The sequence below is a fragment of the Stigmatopora nigra genome, chromosome 4 (genome assembly GCF_051989575.1).
Source record: "Stigmatopora nigra isolate UIUO_SnigA chromosome 4, RoL_Snig_1.1, whole genome shotgun sequence".
In the NCBI taxonomy this organism is placed as follows: domain Eukaryota; kingdom Metazoa; phylum Chordata; class Actinopteri; order Syngnathiformes; family Syngnathidae; genus Stigmatopora; species Stigmatopora nigra.
The window spans coordinates 2,324,723-2,350,258 of NC_135511.1; the positions used below are offsets into that span (position 1 = coordinate 2,324,723).

At 44.6% G+C, this 25,536-nt stretch overlaps 1 protein-coding gene and 1 long non-coding RNA gene across 6 annotated transcripts in view; one reads left to right on the forward strand and one right to left on the reverse strand.

Moving 5' to 3' along the window:
* The window catches only part of ccdc180 (coiled-coil domain containing 180), a 55,502-nt gene that overhangs the window by 20,988 nt on the left and 8,978 nt on the right, over positions 1-25,536 (reverse strand). For 3 of the 4 annotated variants that reach the window (XM_077714571.1, XM_077714572.1, XM_077714570.1), the window contains exons 2-19: positions 24,826-24,923; positions 24,677-24,768; positions 15,375-15,484; positions 15,195-15,314; positions 15,019-15,129; positions 10,894-10,989; positions 10,668-10,831; positions 6,838-6,957; positions 6,696-6,775; positions 6,532-6,620; positions 6,335-6,454; positions 4,836-5,009; positions 4,662-4,777; positions 4,472-4,598; positions 3,332-3,389; positions 3,172-3,260; positions 2,927-3,114; positions 2,700-2,869 (exon numbers count right to left, since the gene is read on the reverse strand). In XM_077714571.1, coding sequence (XP_077570697.1) covers positions 2,700-2,869; positions 2,927-3,114; positions 3,172-3,260; positions 3,332-3,389; positions 4,472-4,598; positions 4,662-4,777; positions 4,836-5,009; positions 6,335-6,454; positions 6,532-6,620; positions 6,696-6,775; positions 6,838-6,957; positions 10,668-10,831; positions 10,894-10,989; positions 15,019-15,129; positions 15,195-15,314; positions 15,375-15,484; positions 24,677-24,768; positions 24,826-24,923 — 2,122 coding nt within the window. The remainder of the gene's footprint in view (positions 1-2,699; positions 2,870-2,926; positions 3,115-3,171; positions 3,261-3,331; positions 3,390-4,471; positions 4,599-4,661; positions 4,778-4,835; positions 5,010-6,334; positions 6,455-6,531; positions 6,621-6,695; positions 6,776-6,837; positions 6,958-10,667; positions 10,832-10,893; positions 10,990-15,018; positions 15,130-15,194; positions 15,315-15,374; positions 15,485-24,676; positions 24,769-24,825; positions 24,924-25,536) is intronic. The other variant, XM_077714573.1, reaches the window with a different exon arrangement.
* On the forward strand, positions 2,710-5,620 carry LOC144195153 (uncharacterized). Of its 2 annotated transcripts, none has more exons than XR_013326056.1 (3): positions 2,710-4,604; positions 4,682-4,837; positions 4,908-5,620. It is a non-coding gene; the product is annotated as an uncharacterized LOC144195153 (long non-coding RNA). The 2 variants fall into 2 exon arrangements; XR_013326057.1 differs by having other exon boundaries at positions 2,710-3,297; positions 3,966-4,604; positions 4,682-5,620.

Genomic DNA, 25,536 nt, shown 5'->3' on the forward strand with positions numbered 1-25,536 from the left:
GTTCAAATGGATTGGATGTCTATTAGTGTCATTTCTGCTGACAGCAGAAGACTTAGAAAGAGCATTCTCATGCGGGCAACGTTCCCATTAAAGTCAATGAACTGACATGAAAGTCTTCAGTGAAGTCAGAACTATATATTTTTTTAACCAATTTCTAAAAGATTGTCAAGGCCAAAGCAGCTGCTATTCACTCAGTGGCTGCCAATAATAGCACTTGACCTCCAATCCATTTGAAGTGGGAGGGGTGGCCATGAATGAATGAACGATTGGACTAATAGACACTAATTGTGAGAAGAATTGTGAAATCAGGTTAACATTTATTCTCTTCTAGTTTTGGTGTTGCATTATATAGTTCCCCATTGGTCTTTGCATATGGATGACGGTAGTTGTTTGTATTCTATGTAGATTAGGATCTTCTTTGCCACAGTAGGATTTTCTATGTAGATGAAATCCTGCCCATATGTTTAATAAGAAAGAGAGCTGTTGAAAGCGCTATTGTGTGCAAAACTATCCTCGTCCCCTGCGTCCATTAGTAGGCAGTGTTTATGTATCGATAAAGTCAACACTTGTGGTGAAGTTATTCTCATTCATAGCAGAATAATGATTGAATGTCACACAATTTTGGCATCATCTTAAAGGTAATTGGTTCCTTCGCCACTTCGCGACTTCAACTTTCGTGGCGTTCATAAAAATGTCAAAAAGGACAGATGCAAAAAGGCAAAAGTCAGGGACCCACTTTCTCCTCAGCGCCAAATTGGGTGGACAGGACCAAAGAAGGATTTTATCGCAGAAGAAAGACGCAACAAACTGAGTACTGCAAGATCTCGCCTTCTCTCGTTTGGTTGCGAGTGAGTAACCTGTGTACATGTTACCACGTGGATAAAGCCAACTTCTAGCCGTTTCCACTTTGGTTTGGATTTTAAATCGTCGTTTAAAATACCTCCTTCCTGTGGAAGAATCATTATAGGATCCACCGGTGGTTCCCCGTTGCATAAAAAGGACATGATTGAAAAGCGGAGCTATGGCGAGCCAAGGCCAGGGCGGGCACGCTAATTCCTCATTTCATAGCGAGGACATAGCTGAAAATCAGAGCAACACTCGAGCAGAGGGTGGCAATCCGGTGCCATTTGTGTGTCACCTTGAGCGCGTGCTGGCGGCGGGCAAGGTCTGCCCCAAGACTGAGCCCCGGGTTTTTTGGACGAGGATGTCTTCCCGGACATGGCACCGTCACGTGGAAGTCCACACATATTTGTTTTTTGTTTTTTAGAGCCCTTCCATGATTTTTTTTATATCTCTTAATACATTCGTTTTTAATTTAATTTGTATTTTATACTTTTTACTTTAATGTTTTTACAACGTTCCTTGATCTGTTAACCTGGCTTCTTTCTGCTACTTCTTTTTTGGAACCATTCGGCCATTCCTACGCTGTCATACATATGGGACCAGCTGTTACAATACGCAGCAGAGGGACCAACACCTCAATATCCCTGGAAATTTGGAGCTGGACAAAAGTGCCAGGAGTAGAAGCAATGCTTCTGACCAACCATTCCATCAAGGGATAAGATGGAAGAGCTGTCGGCGCTACCAGGCCGGAAACGGAGTCAAGGACTTCTACTCTGCTACTGTTGTCTACAGCTCTGACTACTGAGGAACTGTGCGGATAAGCTTGGAAGAGTGACTCTGCATATTCTCTACCTCGGTCCCAGTCTGCAGAAGTTCCCCATCTTATGGAAGACTTCCTGTGTGTGGTTCCAGTTTTATCCAACTTTACAACGTCTTTTTCTTCAATGTTTTTACAACTTTCTACAGCAACCAAGATGACGCCATTTAAGCAGCAGTCGGTGGCTGTAGCTCCATCCACTCTTGTTCGTTTTGTGTTTTTGCTGCTATTGTGTCTTAATGATTTGATTTGGTAATTCTTAATGATCCCATTATTTTGCTTTGCTTTGTACTTTGTGCTTTTTGCTTTGTTGTTCTGCGGCTGTTGCAACTGTATTGTCTAACTTGTAACTATGTGTAACTATGCCTTTCCTGTATGTGCATTCTCACCCTCTTGCTACTGTGGGAATGAAATTTCCTGAATACGGGATGTATAAAGTTATCCAATCCAATCTAATTATTGCAGTTGGTTAATTTTCTTGACATGATTGCCACCAATGTTCCCTCAATTTCTTTGCTTGTCTGGGCAGAAAGACAACCTCCCCGAGCACACTGAATACCAGTGTGAGCAACATCATCATTGCTGGCTATGGACACACACCAGTATCACGCCTGCCATAAGCAGGTGCATGTCTACTACAGAAATGATTTAGTAATAATAAAATATAATGATTAATATCTATGAATGGGCGGCCCGGGGGATGAGTAGTTAATGCGTCGGCCTCACAGCTCTGGGGTTCTGGGTTCAAATCCAGGTCGGTCCACCTCTGTTGAATTTGCATGTTCTCCCTGGGCCCGCGTGGGTTTTCTCTGAGTACTCCGTTTTCCTCCCACATCCCAAAAAGATGCATTGTAGGCTGATTGGACACTCTAAAATTGCCCCTAGGTATAGGTCTGAGTGTGCATGGCTGTCCGTCTCCTTGTGCCCTGCGATCGGCTGGCCACTGATACAGGGTGTACCACGCCCCTGGCCCAAAGTCAGCAGGGATAGGCTCCTATCTAATCTGCTAACACTAGGGTAGACTAGATAAGGCACGTACCCATGCGCGGAATGTAGATGCAGGTTTTGACGTGTTGGGGATCGAGGGGCTGCATTTGTAGCTCATGGTACGCGCGCACCGCCTGCTTCCTGTCTGTCACCGTGGCAACCGCCGACGTAAGCACTTCTTGGAAACGCCGTTCCACATAGTCTAGAAACCACATGCGCATCCTGCGCGGGAACCCATTTAGGGGTGACTGCAGAACGATGTGGCGCGAGCTAACGTACCTGTTGAGCGCTTGCATGAGCAGCTCGACAGGAAAGGAGCTCAGGTGCGTTTCTTGTTGCTTGCTCATGTTGCCGGGCAGATCGGAGGCAGGGCATCGGAAGGCGGGGCCGGTGTAGGCCACACCCCTGGAAGATTTCAGGTTGACCTTGCTGCCGAGGTCGTAGAGGTCCAGGAGAGACGACTCTGCCTGAAAGTTCACTTTTGTCTTTGTGCGTTTCAAACAACCAATAAGAGAGGACCTCACCTCAGCCAGCGAATCAGAAGACTCCTCCGGCTCTGCGTTATTTCGACAGCCGATGATTTCATCTTTAATCCCGCTTTCTGGATGACTTTCTAAACAAATGCATGAGCATTCATTGGAGCTATCAGTGTAAGGAGATCATCATCGCACGACGCAGACAAACCTTGATGATGGCAAATGATGTTACCGACCGGCGGCAGCTTTTTGAGATCTTCGGGACTCTAATGACAGGGTCAAATTGGGTTTTTAAGGTCTCCCAAAAATTTTGTGCAATTTAATTTTTTCCTACAAATATTTTTACAACTGAATTTTGCAATGAAATTTCACACGATTGAATTTTTTGTATTCATTTTTTGGTGAATGAATTCTTGATATTTTTATTTGATATATTTTTTGCATCTAATAATTTTATCATTTACATTTGTGCAAATATTTTTTGCATCTACGTTTGTGCTACTGATTTTTTGCATCCAAATTTTTTAACTACTTTTTTGCTACTATTTATTTTATTTTCATTTTTTTTTGCTGCAGATGTTTTTAGTGACTGAATTTTTGGTAATTGTCATTTCTGCTACCAATTATTTAGTGAATTAATGTTTATGACTGATTTTTTGGGGGGGCACACATTTTTGGAGACTGATTTTTAGGTTAGGATTTTTTTTAATTAATTTGTTATTTTGTTACAGAATTTTCGCAACTGATTTTTTTTCTTGGGGATGAATGTTGAATTTATTTATACCAAAGTAATTTTGTTCCTGTAAGTTTTTGACTAATAATTTGTAACTGATGTATTGCAGTGCTAACTGATGATGTAGGGGTTTCACTCGCATGACTTCAGTGCAGACTGCTGGTGGAAGTAAGAATGTGAGTGCAAATGGTCATCTGACTCTCTGTGTGCCCTACGGATGACTGGTGACCTGTCCAGGTTGTATTTTGTGTTTCACCATAGGTCAGCTGGGAGAGGCTCCATCAACCCTTACGAGGGAGGATGCGCAGTATGGAAAGATGAATGATTTTTTTGCGATTACATTTTTTTGGACCTAATTCTTCGAAACTATTCAATCATTCATTTTCAGAAGATCTTTATCCTTACAAGGATGATGGGGGTGCTGGAGCATATCCCAGCTGACTTTCTCAGTCTTCCACACAAATTTGGTGATTTTTTTTTTACAAAGTAGAAATCTACATTTTTTAACAGAACATTTTAGATGCAAAATTATGGGTTTTGAGGTTCCCCGTTTTGCCTCTGTGTGCCTACTAGCGTGTCTGTTTGTATGTGTGTTCTTGCGAGCTCCATGGTTACAGGGGTGAAGGAGTTCCCGAGGTGGAAGAAGTTACTGAGGAGTCGACTGAACTCCAGCAGCTCGTCTACGAAGGTGCGAGGGAGCCGGTCCAACACGGCGCACTGGTCCGTCACGCATTCACCGCAGCTGCAGGTGCCACCAATACGTGTCACGTATGACGAACGAGAGGCATCGGACGCTTAGGCTCACCTGTTCCTGACGTCATGCAGGTAGACTACGGTTTGCTCCAGAGATGACTTCAAAGCCGCGTCGCTGCTCTCTTGGCGTAACGCTGCTAGAAGCTCATCCAAGAACACCTTCTTCCTCTGCCGTCATCCCCGTCGTCATAAGCGGCAAAGATGTCATCGCTGCGGCGGTCATTACCTGTACGTGTTTTTCTTGAGCCACTCGTAGTTCGTCCAGGCGTCTCTGGACTTCCTCCTCTCTACCCACCAGGATACCGCCATGTTTCTCCCACAGTGAGGCCAGCGCACGCATAACCACGAACACACGCCGGCTTAGACGAGCTGATGCGCGGTACAGGCTATCGGAACACGTCTGCACAAAAGATGTGCTTTGTCAGGCCATGCAAAAGTATGACACGAGGAAAATCAAAAGACTGGTAACCTAGTCAAGTGAGGGGTCAGGCATGTCTCATAATGTAATATGGCAGAGTTTGACACAAGTGAAATATATGTGAAGGACAGTGACAAGAGGTGAATGTGTCTGGTGGCAACTGGTGTTAATGTCGCTCTCATTTTCTGAACCGCCTTATCCTCACTAGGGTTGCGTGGGGTGGTGGAGCCTATCCCAGCTGGCTCTGCCCCAGAAGCGGGGGACACCCTGAATTAGTGGCCAGCCAATTGCAGGGCACAAGGACACAAACAACCATTCACGCTCACACTCCTGTTTAGGGGCAATTCATTGTGTCCAATCAGCTTAAAATGCATGTCTTTGGAATGTGGGAGGAAACTGGAGTAGCCATAGAAAACCCACACAGGCCCGGGGAGAACATGCAAACTCCACAGAGGTGGACCGACCTGGATTTGAACCCAGGTCCCCCACTGTGAGGCCAACGTACTAACCACTCAGCTGCTGGGCTGCCCGCTGCTAAATATGATGCAAGGAATCATCTGACATGACGCTTCACATGACATCCCATGACCTCTCTGGTGACATGTAGTACCACATCATGTGACATATCTAGGTACTTAGATATTAACCTCTCTCTCTCTCTCTCTCTCTCTCTCTCTCTCTCTCTCTCTCTCTCTCTCTCTCTCTCTCTCTCTCTCTCTCTCTCTCTCTCTCTCTCTCTCTCTCTCTCATGAATCAACAGTAGATATTTAGATATTAAACTTTCGTTGAGAGCTGTTTTCAACAGTACTTACTCTCTGTCACCATTTGACTGGCGACCAAACGTCCGGGCGACCAAACGTCCGGGCGACCAAACGTCCGGGCGACCAAACGTCCGGCGACCAAACGTCCGGCGATCAAACGTCCGAGTACCCTCATTTTGTCTTGTCGGAAAATGGCATACCTAATGGCTTTTGACCAATTATGTGACATGGTAGCACAGGGTGTCACATGCTGTGAGAGTTGTGTGACAAAAGTGACAGACGTGCCATGTTACAGACAGTAAGAGAGGTGAGAATGTCTGGTAGTAACCGGTGTAATATGTCATGCAAGGCGTCATATGATTTGATGCATCTTGTCACAGGACAGTCATGTCTAATGATGTCTTGTGGGCTATCAGGTTACAAGTAACAAGGGAGGGGCATGTCTAATTTTGTCATGTCAGACAAGTAACAGTGATGTATGTTTGACAAATGATGATGATATATGACATGGATGCCGGGTCAGGCCTCAGAGGCTGGAAGACTGACGTCAATGGTGGCTAGCTGCATTTCGTCTTGTCTCTGGTGTTGTCCAATGAGAGAGATGAGTTGTGACTTCACAATGTCGCTCACTTCCTCCTGCGGCAGCTCCAGTGCGGAAAGTGCCTCCTGCAGGGCAGAACACCAAGCATGTCACATGGAGACCGCCACCATCTTACCGTGGCGACACAAGCCGAGGCGCCCACCTGGTAGTGCTGCACTTGAGACACGCGGTCCTGCCACATGAGTTCATAACTACAACGCAGTTGATGGAGGAAGTCGGCGTGACACATATCTGCCAGGGCCATGCACAGCATGTCAATGCACGTGCGTGTCACTGATATGTGTGTGGTCTGTGTGCGGAGTTTACCGATCTGTTGATTAACGGCCGTCAGCTGCTTGAACCAATCCGTGACCAGAGTTGAGGAGAGGCAGGGTGGGACCAAAGAGCTGAAATGGACACTCAAGTCGTTGAACGCCAAATTTTAATGATGCAGCGGCCATTTTGTAACCTAAGACTGGTGACAATTTCGCAGCGTCGTTGGGACAAACGCCGCACACTCTGGTCCACTTCTTGGAAGGTCAGCTGCTCGGAGAGTTGGCGCCACACATCCACACTCGCCACCGATGACCTGCCGTCGGCAAACATCATGTGAACTGAGGGACTCCCTATTTAAATTGATGTACAGTGGTACCTTGAGATACGAGCTTAATGCGTTCCGGGACTGAGATCTTATGTCAAATTTTTCGTAACTCAGAAATTAACTAAAAACAAATTAATTTTTTCCAACCCTCTGAAAAACACCCAAAAGATATTGGATTGGAAAAACATTTTTATTTGTTATAATTCGGCATTTATTAACAAAGTAACAAATAACTAGTGGTTTAATAGTACTAAAATGTGTTTAATCGTATACTAAAACTAGACAGATTTCACGGGAGGCAGAGAGAGTAACAGAGGGCGGGCGACTTTTTGCACAGCAAACGTGCTCGTGATAGAACAAACAAATTTAAATTAACATGGTTCAAGAAGCAGACACTCAAAAATAAGTTTAATCTAACGTTAGCATAAACTTATATTCTATTTTAGTTTTAAATTTTTATACCTTTCTTCTCTCGCATTGGCTCTATTTGCCCTGCCTCCATCCTGACTTTCAGATGCAACCTATCGAGGGTTGTTTGCTTATATATTCCCTTCAAAATATTCCGAAAGTGAAGCACACAAATGTCCTCACAATAGGATAGCGCACGGCCACTTACCAGCAAGAAGTAGTATATACGCCATTCGTACTGACTAGTGGAGGAAAAAAACAAACTTTGGAGTCCATAAGAATAAAACTAAAAAATATTTCCCCATCAATTTCTTTGCACACCTCGAGATGTGCCACCCGCTGGACATATTTTATAAATAAAAGTACGTAGTGCAATGTGCTGGCCTTAATTTTTATTCAATTGCTACGTGAGAAAAAAACACTGGAACTAACTTGTTATTCTAAATGAATGTTATCTGTAACCTGTTATTCAAAATGAATGTTATTAGTAACGGGCCGTATATGGCCCGCGGGCCGAGGTTGAAAAACTTGTACACACACGACCGGGGGCGGGGCGAGAGCGCCGGCAAAATGTTCTTTGGCTGGATACTCGGTCGGCTAATTAGTCATTCGGCTAATTCTACGTTCGGCCAGACGCCTCCTCGGCCAGACGTCAGTCAGCTAAATGTCTTTCAGCAAGTAGACCGTGTGCCCGTAACAAGGGTTCCGGAACCCCAAACTCCCAGTGTACCCCCCACAAGACCGCCCAGGGGACACGGTCGAACGCCTTCTCCAAGTCCACCAAACACATGAAGACTGGTTGGGCAAACTCCCATGACCCCCCCAACAACCCTGCTGAGGGTTTAGAGCTGATCCACTGTTCCACGGCCAGGACGAAAACCACCCTGTCCCTCCTGAATCCGAGATTCTACCTTCCAGTGGACCCACCTCTCCAGTACCCCAGAAAAGACCTTTCCGGGGAGGCTTAGTAGTGTGATTCCCCGGAAATTGGAAAACACCCTGCGGTGCCCCTTCTTAAAAATCTCTGCCAATCCAGAATCCCTGTCCCCGATGTCCATGCAATGTTGCAGAGGCGTGTCAACCAAGAACGCCCCACAACATCAAGAGCCTTTAGAAACTCTGGGCAGATCTCATCCACCCCTCTTGCCTTGCCACTGAGGAGCTTTTTGACCACCTTGATGACTTCAACCCCAGAAATAAGAGAGTCCAACCTAGAGTCCCCCGGCTCTGCTTGCTCATCGGAAGGTGCATCGGTGGGATTAAGGATGTCTTCAAAGTATTCAGCCCACCACTTCACAACAAGTCGAGGTCAGCAGCGCCACATCCCTACTCTACACTGTGTTGACATCACTTCTTCCCCCTTCTGAGACATTGGATGGTGGACCAAAATTTCCTTGAAGCCACCCGGAAGTCGTTCTCCATGGACTCATCAAACCCCTCTCATGCCCAGGTTTTTGCCACAGAGACGACCAGCTCTGCGTGCCACCCGGTACCCGTCAGTTCCCTCCGGTGTGCATGGGCCAAAAGGGCCCAGTAGGCCTCCTTTTTCAGCCTGACGGCATCCCTTACCGCCGGTGTCCACCAGCTTTTTCCGGGGTTGCTGCCACAACAGACACCGATCACCTTGCGGCCACAGCTCCAGTCTGCTGCCTCAGCAATAGAAGCGTGGAACATGGTCCACTCAGACTCAATGTCACCCGCCTCTTCCCGTAAATGAGAGAAGCTTTATCGGAGGTGGGAATTGAAACCCCTTTTGACGGGGGACTTCGCCAGGCTTTCCCAGCAGACCCTCAAGAAATGTTTGGGTTTCCCAGGCCGCGCTGGTATCTGCCCTCACCATCGGAGCCAGCTGACCACCAGGTGGTTATCGGTTGACAGCTCTGCCCCTCTCTTTACCCGATCGTCCAAGACATGCGGGACCAGGTCCGATGACACGACCACAAAGTCAATCATCGGACTGCGGCCGAGGGTGTTCTGTTGCCAAGAACACACTTGAACACCGATATGCATGAAGATGGTGTTATATATTGTCAATCCTCGATGAACGCAGAAATCCAGCAATAGAACACCATTCGGGTTTCGATCGGAGGGGGGGGGGGGGGGGGGGGGCTTGTTCTTCCCAATCACTCCACTCCAGTTCTCACTGTCATTGCCCATGTGAGTATTGAAACTCAGCAGAATGAGGGAGTCCCCGGAAGCACCCTCTCCAAGGACTGCAAAAAGGGTGGGTATGGAGGGATGCTACCCACATACAGGCACCGAGCCAGGGGGGCCAAAAAGTATGCCCACACCTGCTTGCCGCCTCTCACCGCGGGCAACTCCAGACTGGAAGTGTCCAACCCCCCTCAAGAGGAGTGGTACCGGGACTCAAGCTGTGCGTGGAGGAGAGCCTGACTATGTCAAGCCGGAATTTCTCAACCTCACACACTAGCTGAGGCTCTTTCCCAACCAGAGAGGTGACATTCGGCGTCCCAAGAACCAGTTTCTATATCCAGGGATCGGACCGCAAGGATCCCTCCCTTGGCTGCCGCCCAACTGTGGGCACACCCGACTACTTTGGCCCCTCTCACAGGTGGTGAGCTCATGTGAGGGGAACCCACGTTCCCTTTTTGGGCTCTGTCCGGCCGGGCCCCATGGATGTAGGCGCGGCTACCAGGTGCTTGCCATCGTGCCTCTCCTCCGGGCCTGGCTCCAGAGTGGCGCCCCGTTGACCCGCCTCCAGGCGAGGGAAGATATTGTCCAATTATGATTTTCATCACAAGATGTCTTCTGAGTCATGCTTTGTCTGGTCCCTCACCTCAGACCAGTTTGCCATTGGTGACCCTACCGGGGGACACACATCTTGAGACATAAAGTGTTTTTTTTTGTGAGACAGTCAATTGAATGGAATTTAATTATTTTACTGTCATCATATGAGATAGAATGAGAGCAATGAAATGAGAACCCAGTAGAGGGTAGTGAGGTTCTAAAGTGAAAATCAATGTTTCATGACAATATTATACAAATAAAATAACGGATAAGGACATGTATTTACTTTTTGGGGTATTTGGTAACTGCTTTTTTTTCGTATTTCAAGTCACTCATTTGCATATAAAATGTTTCATAACCTGAACATTTTGTACCAAGAGACACATTTATTAGATTCATTCATTCCTTTTGCAAACAGCTTATCCTCACAAGGAGGAGACATAATATTAATTAATTCACATTCATTTTCCTATGTCCCAAATCATCGTAAGAGTTGCGGGGGCTCCAGAAATATGCTATATGAATTGCCTAGCCTCGCTCACCTGAACTCCTGGACCACGTGGCTGGCCTGGCTCCGCCGCCACAGATTAACAGACTCCTCCCACTGCAGGCGCAACAGCGCCTCCTGCTGGAGGGCCTCCTCGTGCAGTCTAAGCAAGAGGCGCGCTGCACTGCGCCGGTTGGCTAATAGGCACTGATTCAGCATCTGCCAAAGGAGCCATGGGATTGAGCACAAGGTCAGAGGAATGAGTTTGAACGGCAATTTACTGTGGCCTGGCTGTGGATGTGAACATGCGTGTTGGTGCAAGGCAGGAAGTTGATTTTTTCCAGCAAGTGGCAGTATTTCCTCAGCACTGGTCGGATCTGTGTACACAAACACACTGGTTGAAACAATCCTAAAATAGAACTTGACTAGATCTTTTTCTATTCTTCCAAACCTGCCAAAACGCAAGCTCCATTTGGACACATAAATATACAGTTGTGGTCAAAAGTTTACATACACCTTTACGAACATAATGTCATGGCTCTTTTGAGTTTCCAGTTATTTCTACAACTCAGATTTTTCTCCGATAGTGATTGGAACAGATACTTCTTTGTCACAAAAAACATTCATGAATTTTGGTTCTTTTATGACTTTATCATGGGTTAATAGAAAAAGTGATAAAATCTGCTGGATCAAAAATTATAAATACAGCAACACGAATTAGCAATTTTGGTGACGTCGAAAGTTGTGACAGTGAGATGAGCTTCATAGCATGGCATCTTAACTTCTTGAGTGATTATGAGTGACTACAGCTGGTGACTTCTCTGGAGCCATTTAAATAGGGCTCATTGGATGCAAACACCCACAAACTACAATGGGAAAGTCAAAGGAGCTCAGCATGAAAAAAAATGAAAATCAGACATAGGCATTGTCGTCATCATTGACTTGACAAAAAGCCTAGTAGTCATCATACCCTCAGCAGCGTATGACGAAATTGTATAGTGCTTCTCCACAAGTTCGTCTTCCCAGGCAAGACACATTTATGACATATTCATACTTGTTAGCTCTCCGCCTTGAGCGCCATCAATCCGGCGACTGCAAGTTGCCTCACCGATGCCAACAAGAATAAGATGGATCACTTACCTCTCAGTCTTTATACTTACCCTCCCTCAGTTCGCCTGTGGAAGGCAGATCCACACCAAACAAACTTCCTGTTACTTCATTGCGACTTAATTTCATAGAAGGGATTTGTGTTGCCGTCACGTCACGTGTTGCTGCAGGTTCAGAGTCCTGATGGCTGTTGGGAAAAAGCTGTCCTTGAGCCTGTTTGTCCGTGCTTTGTAGGACCTGTAGCGTCTGCCAGATGGAAGCAACTGGAACAGGCCGTGTCCAGGATGGTATGGGTCCCCAACAATGGACCCGGCTCTTCTGAGGTACCGGGGGTTGGCAATGTCTTCTAGTGATGGCAGAAAGCAGCCGGCGATCTTCTGGGCAATGTTTATCACCCTCTGCATGGCTTTCTTGTCTGCTGCCGTGCTTCCGGCATACCATACTGTAATGCCGTAAGACAGGATGCTCTCCACAGTGGCTCTGTAGAAGGTTGCCAGAAGCTTGGTGTCCAATTTGTCCCTTCTCAGTACCCTGAGAAAGTGGAGTCGTTTCTGGGCCTTCTTCACTACCACTGTGGTGTTTGTAGACCAGGAGAGCCTATCCGTGACATGGACTCCCAGAAATTTGAAGGATTGGACCCTGTCTACACATACTCCGTTAATGAGGAGTGGGGCCAGGTCTGTGCTGCGCTTGCGAAAGTCCAGGATAATTTCTTTAGTCTTTGTGGTATTCAGTGTAAGATTGTTCGCCGAGCACCAAAGAGACAGTTTGTCGACCTCGTCTCTGTAAGCCGACTCATCCCCGCCTGAGATGAGTCCGATCACAGTGGTGTTATCGGCGAATTTGATAATGGAGTTTGACTGGTGGGCTGGTGTGCAGTCGTATGTGTACAGGGAGTACAGGAGGGGACTCAGTACAGAGCCTTGTGGTGAGCCAGTGTTCAGTGTAATGGAGGAAGAGAGGTGTGGACCCATTCTGACAGTTTGTGGTCGGCCAGTCAAGAAGTTCTTTATCCAGCAGCAGATTGAAGAGGATAGTCCAAGGTGGTAGAGTTTTTCCTTCAGAATGTCCGGCTTAATGGTGTTATAGGCTGAGCTATAGTCAATGAAAAGCATCCTCACATAGTTCCCCTGGTGCTCCAGGTGGCTCAGTGCTGTGTGTAGAGCCACGGCGATAGCATCCTCAGTGGACCTGTTTTCTCTGTAAGCAAACTGGTGAGGGTCAACTGAGGGGGGGATTGTATGTGTCGGGCCACCAACTTTTCAAAGCACTTCATGATCACAGGCGTGAGAGCAACAGGCCTGTAATTGTTCAAGCTGTCGATGGTTGGCTTTTTGGGGACAGGAATGATGGTGGCAGATTTCAGGCAGGCAGGAACGATGGATTGTTACAAGTACCGATTGAAAATGTCCGTGAAGACTCCTGCCAGCTGTTCAGCACAGGCTTTGAGCACCTTGCCAGGTATTCCGTCTGGACCAGCAGCCTTCCTGGTGTTCACAGACTGCATTTCCAGTCTCACTTCCTGTTCCCGAAACTTCAGTGTATTGTCGCAGGGTGGTGGTGAGAGTGTTGACACTGGGTCTTATTTGTCAGTTTCAAAGCGGGCAAAGAAATGGTTTAGTTCCTCCGCTAGTGAGGCATTCGCGTTTACAGACATAGAATTGTTCTTGTAGTTAGTGATATGTCGTATTCCCTGCCACATCTTCTTTGGGTTATTTTCTTTGAAGTGCTCTTTGATTTTCTTCGTATATGCTGCCTTTGGCCTTCTTTATGCCTCTTTTCAGTTCTGCTCTGGCAGCTCTATACTTTCTCTTGTCTCCGGATCTGTAGGCGGTGTTACGGCATTTGATAAGTGCTTGTGTCTCTTTGGTCATCCAGGGTTTTTGATTAGGAAAAACTCGTATCCGTTTGTTTGTAGTAACATTGTCAATGCAGTTTCTGATGTAGGAGAGTAGTTTCTGTATAGTCCAGGAGGTCATTTTGTTCGAAAAGTTCCCAGTTCGAGCGGGAAAAGCAGTCCTGCAGCATGGATCTGAAAAAGAGAATCCTTGACTTGAACCAGTCAGGAAAGTCACTTCGAGCCATTTCAAAGCATCTGCAGGTCCCAAGAGCAACAGTACAAACAATTGTTTGCAGGTATAAAGTGCATGGCACTGTTTTGTCACTGCCACTATCAGGAAGAAAACGCAAGCTATCACCTGCTGCTGGGAGAAAATTGGTCAGGAAGGTGAAGATTCAACCAAAATCACCAAAAAGCAGATCTGCCAAGAATTAGAAGCTGCTGGAAGCCAGGTGTCAGTGTCCACAGTCAAGAGTGTTTTGCATGTCCATGGACTGAGCGGCACCTTAAGGCTCGACTGAAGTTTGCTGCTGATCACATGGACAAAGATAAGACCTTCCGGAGGAAAGTTCTGTGGTCAGACGAAACAAAAACCGAGGTGTTTGGCCACAATTCCCAGCAATATGTTTGGAGGAGAAAAGGAGAAGCCTTTAACCCAAAGTACACCATGGCTACCGTCAAGCACGGTGGTGGTAGTATTATGCTGTAGGGCTGTTTTGCTGCTGGAACTGGTGCTTTACAGAGTAAATGGAATAATGAAGGAGGATTACCTACAAATTCTTCAAGATAACCTAAAGTCATCAGGCGAAGATTGGGTATTTGGTGCAGTTGGGTGTTCCAACAGGACAATGACCCCAAACACACATCAATAGTGATAATGGAATGACTAAATCAGGCTAGAATTAAGGTTTTCGAATGGCCTGCCCAAAGTCCGGACTAAACCCCATTGAGATTTTGTGGACAATGCTGAAGAAACAAGTCCATGTCAGAAAGCCATTAAATTTAACTGAACTGCACCAATTATGTCAACATGAGTGGTCAAAATACGACCATAAGCTTGCCAGAAGCTTGTGGATGGCCACCAAAAGCGTCTAATTGAAGTAAAAATGGCCAAGGGACATGTTACCAAATATTAGCGCTGCTGTATCTATACTTTTGACCCAGCAGATTTGGTCCCTTTTTTTTCTGCACCCATAATAAAGCCATAAGCGAACCAAACCTCATGAATATATGAAAAAAAAAAAAAATATATATATATATATATATATATATATATATATATATATATATATATATATATATATATATATATATATATATATATATATATATATATATATATATATATATATATATATATATATATATATATATATATATATACATACAACTAAATTGGATATCTAATGCTGACAACAGCACTTAAAGTCTTGAAAAAGAAAGAGGAAGTCACCGTCACCTGATTCACTCTCAGCCGCTCGCATTCACTGACTTGAAGTTCAAAGGTCAAAACGCTGGCCTTTCTCTCCTGCATGTGAGCCTCTACCGAACTCCATACGCACAATACCTCCTGTGCATGTACATAGATGTGCCATTGACATGTGGGAACATCTCAACGAGATATGTTGCGCGTACCTGTAGGCTGCGTTGCTGCACATGTGTCATATTCCGCGCAATGTTGTTTAACGACTCATCAATTTCTTGTAGTTTGCTTCTCAGCTGCTCACTGTGTGTCCTCAATTGCGTTTCACACACCTGGACACACAATCCTCCATAGTGCGTGTGCATGCACATGTGCAGGTGGGTGATCCTTACCTGTGCAAGGTGCGTAAGTTGCTCATGCACATGCTGCACGGCTTCCAGATGCTGCGTTTTCTTGTTTTGGTGGACACGGTGGAGGATGTCACATGTGTCATGACGCACCTCTAAACGTGCACATATATCATCAAAATAAATTCAGGAATGAAGAACAAGAAAATGTAATGCCCATATCATTCATTACTGTGGAATATGGAATGTATTTCTTAATACTTTCATGTAATTTAGTCACTAGAATAGAATTTTGCACAGACGTGGCCTTGTGGAAATTTAGATCAATGGCACCTATGGGTTAGGGGCGCGTCATCTACTATGTCGCCGCCCATTTCATTGCACATGTATTCCCGCATAAAGTTTGTACCACCACCCGTTTCTGTCACATGATCTCAGTTAATAAAATGAGCTAAGTTAGCAGGGAGACAAGTTGGTCAGGCGGGAAGATTGACACATCTTCCAGCCCTAGTCTCTTTGTCCCTCCTTCAGCTGAAGCCGGAAAATCTCATCATTGCTGCCTTTGTGTGCTTCCTCTGATTCAAAGTTATTGAATGTATATTGTTGATCCAACATTTTCTGGTGCTGAAACCTGGGGGATTCTTATCTGGTTTCCAGCTACGTCAGACCGGATCAGGAGGAGGGCTTGAAGTCGGCTACTCCGGCGGCCATTTTGAGAAGCGTTCAGGGGAGTCTCCCCGGATAACCTCCATCGGCCGGGAGTCCAAAACTACTACGTTTTTTTTATGCTTCCCCTGTATGAAGATTATTGTTGAGGATCCAGCCTTAACATTTTGGTGCCGAGAACCCGAGATTCTTCTCTGGTTTCCGACTACGGCAGATCGGATCAGGAGGAGGGCTTGACGTCGGGTACTCCAACCTTGAGAGAGGGCGATCTGGCCTTCTAAGGCCCAGGAACAAATTACTAATGACCCGCCGAACAGAGCGGGCACCAACGCACGGTAAGGGCAGATGGTTAAAACTAATTGGTAAATTGTAATACAAGGCTGGCGAGAAATCAATTTTTTTACTTGTGGAAAAGTCGAGGGAAACGCTCCATAAGTGGGAGATTTTCAACCACTGTGCCGCGGCACACTAGTGTGCCGTGAGAGATCGTCAGGTGTGCCGTGAGAAATTATCCAATATCCTTTTTTTTTAAATTAACATTTATTAATAGTTTTCTGCAAATTTGATGTCATTGTCCCGTGTCCGTGCTGTAAAGGCTGGCCGCGTAATGTAATATTTGTCCGTGTGGCAACACGTAGTTGATTGCCTCGTTCCGCCAAGAAAATTAGTGATGCACCTAAGAGGCCGTGGTGACAGTCATGGAGAAGTTTTTAAAAAGGACAACTGCAAACTCCGAACTGGGCCCTGGACAAGATTCTGACCCGGATAAAGGCCCTAGTATGAGTGGTGGGAAAAAGAAAGCAAAGACGGTGAGCTCAAGGCAATATAGTGAAAGCTATCTTTCGTTTGGATTTACTTTCACCGGGGATGAGACGACACCTATTCCGTTATGCCTGGTGTGTGGCGAGAAGCTATCCAACAGCGCCATGGTGCCAAGCAAGCTTAAACGCCATCTCCAAACGAAACACCCGTCGCTTCAAAACAAGCCGATAGACTATTTTGTTCGCCTGCATGTAAACACGGAGAAACAGGCAACGTTTATGAGAAAAACCACAAAGGTAAATGAGAAAGCGCTCAAAGCTAGTTACCTAGTCGCCAAACTTGTTGCTAAATCAAAAAAGCCGCACACTGTGGCAGAGACATTAATACTACCTGCCTGTAAAGCCATTGTCAACGAGATGCTCGGCCCTGATGCGGTTAAAGACATAGATAAAGTCCCGCTCTCTGATAACACAATTGCCAGGCGTATTGATGACATGTCTACAGACATCGAAAGCCATGTTTTGGAAAAGATACGCATCAGTAGGAAATTTGCGTTGCAAGTTGACGAGTCTACGGATATTAGTGGACATTCTCAGCTCTTGGCCAATGTGCATTTTGTGGATGGTGATGCCATTAGAGAAAACTTCCTATTTTGCAAGACACTGCCAGAAAAAACAACTGGAGAGGAAATTTTTCGGGTCACATCGGAATATCTTGACCAGGGAGGACTTACGTGGGAAAACTGCACAAGTGTGTGCACTGATGGAGCTGCAGCCATGGTCGGGCGCACCAAAGGCTTCGTGAGTAGAGTGAAGGAAAGAAACCCAGATCTGATTATTACGCACTGTTTTTTGCACCGTGAGGCCCTCGTTGCGAAGACTTTACCAGTAGAACTGGTTCCTGTGTTGGACGATGTGGTGCGCATAGTGAACTTTGTGAAGACACGACCTCTGAAAAACCGTATATTCGCATCTCTGTGTGAGGAAATGGGAGCGGAGCATAAAGCCTTATTGCTCCATACGGAGGTCCGATGGTTGTCGCGCGGTAAGGTGCTGACCCGTGTGTATGAGCTGCGAGAGGAACTTAAAATGTTTCTGACAAATGAGAGGTCTGATTACTCAAATCTATTTGCAAGTGATGAGTGGTGCGCAAAGTTGGCATACCTGGCTGATATATTTCATCATCTTAATGAACTGAACACAAGGATGCAGGGCCGAAATGAAAACCTGCTTACAAGCACAGATAAAATAAATGGATTCCGTTTAAAGGTGCACCTCTGGCAACAACATGTGCAACATGCCAACCTGGAGATGTTCCCACTCACAGACAAACGGCAAAGCAACACTGCTGCACTGTCTGAGGTAATAGGTAAACATTTGAAAAGTCTTGAGGAGAAGTTGTCATTTTATTTCTCTTCAGCCTCCACTGAATGCTTTGACTGGGTTAGGGACCCATACAGCTCGGCATCAGTTGTTGGAAAGGACATGACTTTACAAGAGCAGGAGGAACTAACTGAACTGAAACAGGATCGTGGTTTAAAACTAAGATTTGCTGATCTTCCTTTGGACAGTTTTTGGTTGACTGCTGCCAAGATTCTGGCCAACAAAACTGTTCTGACATTGCTCCCATTTTCCACAACATATCTGTGAGCTGAGCTTTTCAAGCCTAACTGCTATAAAAACTAAAAACAGAGAGAGACTGAGAGCTGTTGAAGAAGAGCTCCGTGTGTGTCTTTCTTCTATTCCTGCCAGGATATCGGCTTTGTGTTCATCTAAACAGGCCCAGGTTTCACACTGACTGAGTATAAATAAATTGAAAAATTATATTGTAATTAAATATACTATACAGAGTGTCATTTTGTAAAATTTTTGGTTAGTGGTGTGCCACAAATTTTTCCAATGTAAAAAAATGTGCCGTGGCTCAAAAAAGGTTGAAAAACACTGATATAAGGTATGCAACGGACGTAGACTTAGTCGGTCTGGCCAACTAAGTGGCGATCCAAGGGGTGGGCTGGTGAAAAATTATTCAGTCCAATGAAATGTTTGATGAAAATGCATCAGCAGTACTCCAAATGTTAAACTTGAAGTGGAGGAACAAATCTGCTAGGCGAAATTTGGGAGCACTGAGAAAAAAAAAAACAAAGACAGTGCATGACATGGAATTACAAAGTACCATTTATATATACTGATAATGGCATTCAAATTAAGTTAACAGAATATTTGACGGAATCGACAAAAGGTTCTGTATTTCATTATGAAATCATTGCGCCTGCATAACGAGGTCAACCGGACAGCAAAATATGGAAATCCTATTTAGTGAACCATACCAAACGCCATTATTCACTACACGATTGAAACTGTATAATGAGGCTAATCCGGCTATCTGCATAAAAGAAAAAAACTTTAAAGAAATGCATTGAATTTGGGTTAGCAGGAGACTGTCCTTCTCAACAGGAAACAGACTGGACTAATGGTGGTTCCAGGAGCCTGGGTGCTCAACCCAAGGTATAGGGAAGACCCACTATGAGTTCAAGATGGCGGCGCGCTCGGGCGCAGCGGCTCATTGCTCTCCAGTTCGTTGGTTGAAAGGCAAGACACCCAATTTCACAACTTACTACGGACTGACTGTCGATATCCCTAAGAACATCCGGAGACCTCCAGGATCTCCGAGGATATCCAACCCCCCCAAAGTACGCCGTAGACGGCGAAGAGAAAGGAGGCAGGGGAGCGGATGTCGGGCGGCCATTGCGGTTGGGCTACGACAACAACCACTCCGAGCCCCGCTTCCTAGTATCTTTTTGACAAACGCCCGATCCACTGCCCACAATTTTTGGCTTGGATCTGCCTTCTACAGGCGAACTGAGGGAGGGTAAGTAAGAAGACAGTGAGAGGTAAGTGATACATTTTATTCTTGTTAGCATCGGTGAGGCAACAAGAGGTGATGCGATGTTTCCATCGTGGCGGAGTGCTAACAAGTCTGAATATGTCAGTTAAGGGGTCTTGCCTGGGATGGCGGACCAGTGGAGAAGCACTATACAATTTCGTCATACGCAGCTGAGGGTATGATGACTACTAGGCTTTTTGTCAAGTCAATGATGACGACAATGCCTATGTCTGATGTATTACTAGCAACCCGAAGAGAGAACGTCCGTATAAGTGTTGCTAACCAACCAGCAGACATGAAAATAGCCGATTCACCTTGTGCATTGTAAGAAGGTTCTCTCAGTTGTAACGTTTGAGGAGACAGGTGAGATAAACTTTTTGACGAGATCAGACGAAATTGCAACCACTCCAATATTGATTGGAAAAGATTATTGCTCAGGGAGCAATACCAAAAATTATTGCTCAGGGAGCAATGCCAAAAATTATTGATCAGGGAGCAATGCAAAATATTATTGAGCAATGCCATAAACTATAAGGAATTTTCATATTGGTTTTATTGTCTCCATATGAAAAAAGTGATAGTGTTTCAATTGAGACTAAAGCTTCTTACAGAGTTAAAGTAAACAATCAGAAAGAAAAGAGAAACTACAATGGATAGATATGTAACTAGATTTTAATTTTGTGGCTTACTATTGGAAAAATATTGATTAAGAAAGTTTTAGAAGAGCTGATAGATAAACTCCAAAGACAATGGAATGTTACATTTGATAAAAAGACTACTAGATTGGGGTATTTTGAATTTCAAACAACTGAGTTTAATATGCAACACGATACACATTATTAAACGAATTGGGACTTCTTGATTAGTATGCATTTGATAAGTAATGGGCTTTAATTGCTTTTAAGTACATTTATGTACAGTTACAGTACAGTACAGTTATGCTAAATTTTTTAACCCTGACAAACAAGGGGTGGTCACATTTTAGTGGGTTCAATTCTTTTCAGATTCATAAATGTGTACATTTGTTCCAGGATATTAATTGATGTGAATGTAACTGTGGCAGAAAATGGGACAGCTGTTTTCATGAGGAGAAACCAGCCTGGTTTGCCTTTTGTATTTTTCCTATTTTTGGTGTAATTAGTTAATTTGTGTAATTGCAGCAAAGGAAAAAACAAATAAAGGTTCTTGATCTTAACAAGGAAGCAGTGATCAAAATAGAACAACAGCTAGCATATTTAATTTTGACTGATAAGGCATTTGGATTCTCACAAACTATATAGATGGAATAAGTAAGATGATACAGCGTGTGTTCCATGTCCCAGAGGTCTAAATACCTACTTTAAATTGTTTGTAGGAACTGTTTAATTTGTTGCAGACATAATGTGCAAGGTAACCTCAGGACCAAACGAGGGCAACATCCAAAAGGTATCTACCTATTTGAAACAAACACCTAGGAATAGGTCTAAAAAACACTGCTTGTATCATCCGCAGAGCGTGGGACTGGTAGAGCAAACAAATGGTACGATAAAACCAAGGCTTAAGAAAACCATGCAAGAGATGAAGAAGCCATGGCCAGAACACCTAACATTGGTCAAAATGTATGAAGATAGTTCCAACCAGCTCGGGATTAACACCTTTTGAGATAGTTCATGGAAGACCATTCCAACTTCCTCTAGGGGAAGGTGAACCATGACAAGAGACTAAGGGCGAAGCAGACACCAGGGAACAAAAAACTCTGGACCTGCTGTATGCCAGCACAAAGGAGGCATACAGCTCCGTCCCCCTGTCCCCACTAGGCCGCTCAGACCACAACCTGGTCCATCTGATCCCCACCTACATCCATATGGTGAGGAAAATAAAACCTATCATGTTGATCATACAAAGAAGGACCGAGGAGACCAGTATGGTACTGAGGGACTGTTTCGAGACGACTGGTTGGGAGGTGCTGTGCAATTCACATGGGGAAGACATCGACAGCTTGACCCACAGCATCACAGATTATATTAACTTCTGTGTTGAGAACATTGTACACTCCAAGTAGGTCCGTTGTTACTCCAACAATACGCCGTGGGCCACCAAGGATCTAAGGGCCCTCCTAACCAAGAAGAAGAGGGCTTTTAGGTTTGGGGAGAAGGAGAATCTGAAAGTGGTCGAGAAGAAGCTGAAAAGAGAGATAAGAAAGGGAAAGACCACCTGCAGGAGGAAGCTAGAGTACCAACTCCAGAGAGGCAACAACAAAGAGGTCTGGAGTAGCTTGAGGACCATCTCGGGCCATGGAGGCAACAGTGAGAGGGAATCGGAGTCCGGAGACAGGGAGTGGGTCAATGAACTTAATCCGTTCTTTAACAGATTCAGTCCTGCCCCCACTCCCCTGACACCCCAGACCAGATGCAACTCTGCCCCCTCGTTCTCCTCCTACTCTTCCTCCCCCTCTTCCGCCGGTCTCTGCATCACTGTCGATCAGGTGATACAACAGCTAAAGAAGATCGAGGCAAGGCAGGCTACCGGTCCAGACGGCCTCTGCTCCAGACTACTGAGAGAGTGTGCGGATCAGCTTGGCTTCTGCATATTTTCAACCTCAGCCTCAGTCTGCAGAAGGTCCCCACCTTGAGGAAAACTTCCTGCGTGGACCCAGCTCCAAAGACTGCAAATCCCAGGGAGCCAAACCACTTCAGGCCGGTAGCATTACCCTCTTACCTGATCATAACATTGGAGAGGATCATCCTCAATCACCTCAGCCCCCTGATGAATGCAGAGCTGGATCCTCTGCAGTTTGCCTATCGTCCAGGCATTGGTGTGGAAGATGCTACCACCTACCTGATGCAAAGGTCTCTTTCACACCTGGAGAACACGAGAAGCACGGTAAGAATTATGTTTTTTGACCTCTCCAGTGCATTCAACACCATTCAGCCGGTCCTACTGAGAGGGAAACTGGAAGGGGCTGGAGTCAGGAACCACCTAGCCGCATGGATCATCGACTTCCTCACTAACAGACCACAAAATGTAAGACTCCAGGACTGTATGTCTGATGTGGTAGCTTGCAGCACTGGGTTCCCACAAGGCACAGTGCTTTCCCCACTCCTCATCTCCCTCTACACATCAGACTTCAAACCTAATACAGACACCTGCCACCTCCAGAACTTCTCTGATTACACCGCTATTGTTGGACGAGTGACGGACGGGAACGACCTGGAGTACAGGGGAGTCATCACAGCCTTTGTTGACTGGTGTAGGCAAAACCACCTCTACATCAACATCAGTCAGACAAAGGAAATGGTCATCGACTTTCGGAGGACTCCTCAACAGACCACTCAGGTGAACATCCATGGTAAAGACATTGAAATCGTGGAGAATTTGAAATAGCTGGGTGTTCACCTCAACAACAAACTAGACTGGTCCACAAACATAGATGCCCTGTACAAAAGGGGCCAGAGCCGCCTCTACCTATTGAGGAGTCTACGGTCCTTTGGAGTGTGCAGGACACTGCTGAAGACTTTCTACGACACTGTGGTGGCATCTACAGTGTTTTATGCAGTCTGTTGGGGATGCGGGAGCACGGAGAGGGACAGGAACAGGCTGAATAAGATGATGTTGGGTTTATACAATTTCGTCATACGCAGCTGAGGGTATGATGACTACTAGGCTTTTTGTCAAGTCAATGATAACGACAATGCCTATGTCTGATTATATATATGTTTGTGTATGTAAATGTATATATATATATATATATATATATATATATATATATATATATATATATATATATATATATATATATATATATATATATATATATATATATATATATATATATATATATACACATTTACATACATATATATACATTTACATACACAAACATATATATAATCAGACATAGGCATTGTCGTTATCATTGACTTGACAAAAAGCCTAGTAGTCATCATACCCTCTGATATATATATATATATATATATATATATATATATATATATATATATATATATATATATATATATATATATATATATATATATATATATATAGCAACATGCTTATTCATTTATATATTTATTCATGTACTTATTTATTTATTAACTTACTTGTTACCTATCTATTTATGTCTAAAATGCCTTTCCTATTTCTGCATCCTCACCCTCTTACTACTGTGACAACGAAATTTCACGAATATGGGATGAATAGTTATCCAATCCAATATATGGGGGTTGTTACAGGTGCCATGAACAAATATGCATGTATATACAATTGTTGGGTTTATTCTGTAATACTATTGTAGATATGTGTGTATTTAATCATTTCTTTGTGAGACTATTCTTCCAATTGTCCGAAGAGAACTCGGGGTCGTAACCAGTCACACAGTCCTCTCACAAGGACTGTTTATCTGACATCTAACCCATTCCTGTGCTCAGAGGACTGTTGATCTGTGTTTGCAGCGAAGACTCGTCAAGGACTCTTGCTACCAGCAGATGGATATCAATCACTTCCAGGAACACTCGCATAGTGTTCCTACATCGTAACGCACTTCGCGCTTCTTTATGTAATTGTTATGCCAAATGAAGGCGTGAGTGTTTTGATTCAAACAGAGTTTGTTTTTAGTTTCCTCTTTCTATTATTGTTAAATATCTTGATTGTTATTATAGTTACAGATGTTGTTTTTGCTTATCCATGTTGGATTAATCAATACCTTGTAATTGTTTTGATTTATGGCTTTAAAGCCGTACGAGGTATTACTGTTCGAGGAAATACTTTGGTGATCGGGAGGAAGTCTTGATGTATCCCCCCTCATAAGGTTTCTTGACCAAAGATGCAAATTATTTAATTAAATGTCAATAATTGAATAAGATGTCTGCCTGCAGTAATTGATAATTATAGAGAAGGGTAATTATTAATGATCCTATCAACAGTGCTATTGTTAAAGAATCTCTCTTTCACGTAGATGCAAAGCCCAAGCCACCACTTTCCACTGTACCGATGAAGTCCTCTTACTGCTGTACCGGAACCAGTTGCATGAACACACACATTTGTATCATACTGACCCACAGCGTCAGGAAGCCGAACGACCTCCTCCACATCTCGATTGCCTTCGTCATCCCGGTCACCGTGTTCCTCATTCCCGGAATCTTGTTCCCTGCCAGCAGGGGAAAGATTTGAACGGCAGAGTTGTTGTGTGTGCATGGTCGCGTACCTGCTGATGACTCTGCCCTGAGCGTCCCAGTCAGCTGCGCGCACTCGTGTAGTTGCTGTGTGTTTGCGTGCCGCCGTTAAACTTCGGGACAAACGAACCTTAGCATGTGCAGAAAACAAAACATCTCTGGTTAGGGCTATCCGATATGTCCATTTCCCCCCTGTTAATTTGATGGATTTATTCTCATATTTTTCCTCTTAATTTATAAAAAGGGGATCATATAGTCATTCTCATCAAAGTTGTATAACCTGGAATCATTAAATTAAAAATTATTCCAAAATCTAATTTTTCACCAAATGTCAGAAAACGCTTTTGTCTACGGATTCCGAACAATTACCAGTTCAAGGGATGTAAAAAAATAAGTGATTTAACATTTGTAATCTCATCACTGTATAAGTTTTTCTCCCAATATTACTTAAATCCAGTGGTGGGTCGTCAGGGCCTTCAAGGCCTTCTCTGCTGGCCTAAGAAATATCGGAATCATTTATTATATTTTGTCCATCAATACTTATGAAATAATTCCAAATTGTCTGTTAGCTTCCTTTCATTGCTTTCCCCCTGGATTCACTGCTTCCAGATGTGTGTTTTCATATTGAAGCATTTAACCAATCACATTTCAGCCATTATTTGTTGCCAGGGTCAGAAATCTGTGTCAAGGCCTTCACAATCAGTTCTGCAGGCTCTGCTGCATTAAACAAGCGTCGTTAAGAC